Here is a 6,449-nt window from a genome sequence, read left to right on the forward strand (position 1 = left end):
ATTTCAAATTTTCAAATTGTATGATAAATAAAATGAAATATCTGTTTTAGCTACAACCAGATAGAGTTGTAAAAATTCCTTAAAAAGAGAATTTAAGTCTCAGAATTAATCGGTAAAGAATATTCTCAGAACAACTCCCAATATTAGTATTATATGTTAATGCTAAAGAATATACTCTTTGTGTATGTATTTGTGAATCTTGAGTGATGATGTTAATTTTTAAGATATTTTATAATGTTAACAGATGATCTCTGCTGTATCATTTAAATTAACATTTTATTTTTAATAATGTTTTCCTCTCATTTCATATTCACAGAGCCATTAATTGACCAAAATGTTTTGGATGGTAAGTCAGTCTCTTTCTTCCGACCTGATAATGTTGTTTATGTCATCTATTGTTCTAATCATTCTTTTCTTCCCAAGTACGACATACTTACTACTTACTTCTAATTCACCTGGGATGTGTTGAGCTGACTTTGACCAATGAGTTCACTACATCCCTCACAAATGCTGACCACATCTCATGGTCGGCCGTGGTCAAGGCTGTAATAGCTACCCACTTTCATTTCCATTGCCAAAGACTGTAGACTTGGGAGCCTGATTGAGCTTCCATGTCTGCCTTTCCTGTCGCCTGCCATGTTTTCAGTTGTCCTCTAGTTTGTTTGCGTTATTTATTTATATTTTTTCTATCTTTTCTGTTTCCTTTTCCAGGTGGTATCCCAAAGATCCAGAAAGCACCTGCTGAAGAATTCATTCATATCTTTGTAAGCAGTTCTGCTCGTCTAACTGAGTTTTTAGAACACATGATCAAAGTAAGCACATTTCGGTAACTTCAGAATCTTTCGTTAACAGTTCAAATAGATTGATTGTGTGGTAAGTAGCTTGCTTACCAACCACATGGTTCCGAGTTCATTCCCACTGCGTGGCACCTTGGGCAAGTGTCTTCTACTATTGCCTCGGGCCGACCAAAGCCTTGTGAGTCGATTTGGTAGACGGAAACTGAAAGAAGCCCGTCGTATATGCGTATATGTATATATATATGTGTGTTTGTGTGATTGTGTGTCTATCCCTCCCAACATCGCTTGACAACCGATGGTGGTGTGTTTAGGTCCCCGTAACTTAGCGGTTCGGCAAAAAGAGACCAATAGAATAAGTGCTAGGCATCCAAAGAATAAGTCCTGGGGTCGATTTGCTCGACTAAAGGCGGTGCTCCAGCATGGCCGCAGTCAAATGACTGAAACCAGTAAAAGAGTAAAGAGTATCTAAATTTCATTTAGAAAGCAGGACTCCCAGTTTAACCCACCTGAGAGGCTATCAAACTACAAATCAAAGGGTCCATGGTTCATATTTTGTCTTTGCCTCTGCCCTACGTTCCACAGTTTATTCAGATTACTCTGCCAAATAATGTAATGCTTATTTATTCACACGGTTCTGAATTAATCATACCTTATCTCATAGCTTCAGGATTTCTATATGAATGTTTATTTTCAGAATAACATTGTAGGGTAGGTGTGAGAGGTCGGATATAGCCAGTTTGAACATAAAGCAGGTAGAATATTACGGCTGGATGTGGCCATTTTAAGTGCTAAAGGGTTAATTCTAAATGGCCCAATGCACGTAACTGGAGGTAGGTTACACAGGACAGCTGAGGCCAAGCCAATAACTATGAAACAAGATCACTTTAAAGTCTGATGTTCACTATCATCATCATCGTTGTTTAACGTCCGTTTTCCATGCTGGCATGGGTTGGATGGTTTGACAGGAACTGTCCAGCCAGAGAGCTGTCCAGTCTCCAATTGTCTGTTGTTGTATGGTCTCTATGGCTAGATGCCGTTTCTAACACCAACCACTTTACAGTGTATGCTGAATGCGTTTACACAGCACTGATACAAGTGCATTTTATGTGATACCAGCACCCGTAAAGGACAAACCTGTATGTATGGATGACAGTGATTTTATACTAAGCTTGACTCATCTTCTCAAGTACAGTAAATTGCCAGAACTCTCAGTCCCTTGTCATTTCCTCAGTGAGGCCCAGTGTCTGAAGATCCTTTCTCAGCACTTCATCTCACATCTTCTTGGATTGACCCCTTCCACAGGTTCCCTCCACTAGAACTTGGCACTTCTTTACACAGCTGTTCTCATCTATATGGATCCATGACCAAACCAGTACATTCTTCTCTCTTGCACACAACATCTGATGCCTCTTATACCCAGTTTTTCTCATAAATCATTTACACTCTGTCGTGCATGCACACTGGCATTACCCATCCAGCAGAGCATGCTAGCTTCATTTCTTTCAAGCCTTCACAAGTCTTCTGAAATCAAGGCCCATGTTCCACTGACATGTAGCATAGATCTACATACACAAGCATCACACAATCTGCCTTTCACTCTGAGGAATGTAATCAATGTAATCAACTATCCCCTTCCCCCAAATTTCAGGCCTTGTGCCTATAGTAGAAAGGATTATTATTATTATTATTGTTATTATTTTGCAGGTGCAACCCAACTCAAGCAGTCTGTTGTACAACACCCTTTTGGAACTCTACCTCCAAAATACTGGACATGAAACAGAACCTGTGGTTTGTTTAAAACTTTCTTAACCTCTTTCTCTGCTTTACGCTTCCCTAGTCTTATTTAAATCAGAAGAAATATATATTGGCTTGAAAAAAAACTACTTACCTTAGATGTTGTGAAATGGGTTGACATGTTCCTGAATATGAATCACAGCTATAATAATGTTGGTCTACCTACCAACTAAATTGTTCACTGTTTTTAACCTAGCATTTGTGTTGTGCTCTGTCCTTAATCAAGACACTCAACTTCAATATGTCAGGACTTAGGTTGCTTGGCCTGCTAGATGAAGCATCCAAATATTTCTCAAATCACATTTTTACTATCTTATAAAAAACCAAAAAGGTCACATTGGATAATGTAATATACAGAAAGGTAGAATAGTCATGACTAGAATACCATTATATAGATCTGCTAAATGAGGATTTAATCGGGGCTAAACAACATTGACTGGTTTGGGCCGAGTCAAATTGTGTACCTAATCTACATGCTGATTATTGAAGGTTTATATCACACCACTATATTGGCTCCGGAGGCACAATGGCCCAGTGGTTAGGGCAGCGGACTCGCGGTTTTGATTCCCAGACCGGGCGTTGTGAGTGTTTATTGAGTGAAAACACCTAAAGCTCCACGAGGCTCTGACAGGGGATGGTGGAGAACCCTGCTGTACTCTTTCACCACAACTTTCTCTCACTCTTACTTCCTGTTTCTGTTGTGCCTGTAATTCAAAGGGTCAGCCTTGTCACACTCTGAATATCCCCGAGAACTACGTTAAGGGTACATGTGTCTGTGGAGTGCTCAGCCACTTGCACGTTAATTTCACGAGCAGGCTGTTCCGTTGATCGGATCAACTGGAACCCTTGACGTGTATTTCTATATTATTATTATTATTATTATTAATAATAATAATTTATAAATATCGATGTAACTCTTCACAAAGGTAAATAAACAATAAGAGCATGATGTGATTTGTAATAGACTGTTTATTGAACAGATTAATATTTTAAGAGATCATCTATCTTCCTCAAGTTCAAAATGTAAAATGAAACTGAAGAAGACAGACAATCTGTTGAAATATTAATGTGTTCAATAAACAATCTCTATTAATAAATCACATCATGCTCTTACTGTTTATTATTTTTATTATTATTATTATTATCATGGCAGCGAGCTGGCAAAATTGTTAACATGCCAGGCAAAAATGCTTACAGGCATTTAATCTGTCTTTATTACAGTCTGAATTTCATTGAGGTCGACTGCCTTTCATCCTTTTGGGTTGATAAAATAAATACCAGTTGAACATTGGGATCAATGTAATCAACTTAACTCTTCCTCTGACCTTACTGGCTTTGTGCCAAAATTTAAAATCATTATTATTATCATTGGTAGATGTGTTGTATTGTTTATATGTCCCTTTTGTATTCTGAGCACAAGTTGATAAAATAAACATTAAGTATTGGAAGGGGCTCAACTGCACACCTCTTCTTTAATTCATTGCCTTGTGCCAGTTCTTGAAATTACCCTACATTGTTGTATAAAAAGCAATATAATAAAATAAATTGTTAGTATTATCATTTTCCTTAATCACATCCCTTTGGTAATATTTTTTTTTTTTTCTGACCTTGGTAGGTTGAAATCTTCTTTTAATAGCAAACAAATTGGAAATTATCTTTACCATTATTTGTCTGTTTTGTTTCTTTACATGTGATGATGGCACTTGTGCGCTTTGATTCTGGATTTTTTTAAGGCCAAGTCAAAAACGGTATAATTTTTAAGAATGAATCTTTTCTGATACCTTATTTCCTTCCTTCCTCTCTGTCATCAAAGCCTTCCACTTTACCATCATTAAAAGCTACATCATCATCATCATCATCTTCCCTTTGTGTCTGCTTTTCCCTGCTGGCAAGGGATGGATGGGTTGCTATGCTAACCAGGTTGAGGGACCCCATCTCATTTATACATTCCTCTTTTTTTTTCTTTTTTGGCATTGTTTCTACAGCTGGGGTTTCTTTGTAACATATCCTAGTTTGCAGTTTGTTCTGTATGCATTTTGTGGCTCCTACACCAGGGAGATTGCTACAACAACCATGAAGAACATACACTGAAAATAGTCGTATCCAAATTCCTGGATACAAGCATGAAACTATGGTACAAAAACAACTATAAGCACTTCACTCATACATACATGCATGCATACTCTATGCTCTTTGGGATTCTTTGAGTCCATGTGAGCACTTTGCTATTTTACAAGAAAACCAAAAGTCTCTAACTCCAACATGTGTGTATGGTGTGTGTCTGTATATATTGAATTAGTGTTTAAGCACTGGAGATTATATATATATATATATATATATATATATATATATATATATATATATATATATATATATATATATATATAGCACTCTATAAGTTATTTCACTAGATCAAGTGTTGGAGGGTGTATCCGTTCTCTTACAACTACATAGGTACCTAAAACTGGTACTTTGTCACTTACAATGGCGAGTGTTCCAGTTGATCCAATCAATGGAACAACCTGTTCATGAAATGAACATGCAGGTGGCTGAGCACTTCACAGTCATGCGTACCCTTAAAAATAGTTCTCGGGGAGATTCAACATGATACAGAATGTGACATGGCTGACCCTTTGAAATACAGGTACTGTTCAGTTTTGGCAGCTGAGTGTTATCCCACTGACACATGGCGATCTGTGTCTTTTATACTCCTAGAACAACAAGTCACAGGGATGGCTGTGACTTGTTCTTCTAGGAGTATAAAAGACACAGATCGCCATGTGTAGTGGGATAACAGTTATCGTATGTTGGTGAGTGGATTGGAGGTTTGTCTCTCAGCTAGAGACCCTCTTCTTGAATGCAATCAGTGTATGTTTTCCTCAGAACAAGGCTTCCAAAATAATTGACATGATGCAACAGCATGAAAATGTTTTCATCTTCTTAACAAACAGCATGTACTCCACCTCACATCTCCCTATAACACACCCTGTTAAACCTTCAACTAAGCTTCTTCAACATCAATACTAAAAAAAAAAAAGTCTGTATTTTATTCTTTTCTCTTTTTTATTCGCATATCTTTTGGGTTTTTTTCTTTTAAGAGCAAAGAAGATAAAGAGAGAAAAACTCTTGAATTACTTCAAGGATCAAAGGTGAGGCACTCTAAAATATCTTTCTTACCTTATCTTCATATGTTGTTATTGTTGTTGTTGTTGTTCCATACTAACTCAGTCCTGATTAAGCAAACCTATGTTCAAAGGCATCCCATCTGACCATCCTATCTTATTTTCAGACATAAGGTTTTAGGGACTACATCCCATCTTTCTTCTATATTTCTAAGACTATATTGTCCAGTGTGTCTCTACAGTTTTTTTTTAAGATGATGTCTTGTGAGTTGAAGATTTGGTTGCTATTTTTAGCAGATCAAGCATACACAGAGAGGCAACTTGTTGATTCATATCTTTACATATACTGTCATTGCCTGCCTGGCCTAACCCTAGCGTTCACAGTGACAGCCATGTAAGCCTATGATTTCTTAAAATAGACTGTAACACCCACACTAAACTAAAGTAAATTGGCTCCCATGCTGGTGGCACATAAAAAGCACCATCCGAATGTAGTTGATGCCCGGTCCACCTGACTGGCTCCCATGCCAATCACACATAAAAAGCACCATCCGAACATGGCCAGTGCCAGTGCACCCTGACTGGCTCCCATGCTGGTGGCACGTAAAAGGCACTATCCGAACGTGATCGATGCCAGGGCCACCTGACTGGCCCACTACACTCTGAGTGGTTGGCATTAGGAAGGGCATCCAGCTGTAGAAACATTGCCAGATCAGATTGGAGCCTGGTGCAGCCT

General features: G+C 38.0%; 1 protein-coding gene across 1 annotated transcript in view; it reads left to right on the forward strand.

Annotated features, from left to right (window-relative positions):
- LOC106876510 (vacuolar protein sorting-associated protein 11 homolog) overlaps positions 1–6,449 on the forward strand; it is a 65,428-nt gene that overhangs the window by 33,154 nt on the left and 25,825 nt on the right. Inside the window, exons 15-19 of the mRNA XM_052975947.1 lie at positions 319–346; positions 712–812; positions 2,502–2,585; positions 4,325–4,339; positions 5,690–5,740. Coding sequence (XP_052831907.1) covers positions 319–346; positions 712–812; positions 2,502–2,585; positions 4,325–4,339; positions 5,690–5,740 — 279 coding nt within the window. The remainder of the gene's footprint in view (positions 1–318; positions 347–711; positions 813–2,501; positions 2,586–4,324; positions 4,340–5,689; positions 5,741–6,449) is intronic.

This window comes from Octopus bimaculoides, chromosome 23, assembly GCF_001194135.2.
Source record: "Octopus bimaculoides isolate UCB-OBI-ISO-001 chromosome 23, ASM119413v2, whole genome shotgun sequence".
NCBI classification, from domain to species: Eukaryota; Metazoa; Mollusca; class Cephalopoda; order Octopoda; family Octopodidae; genus Octopus; species Octopus bimaculoides.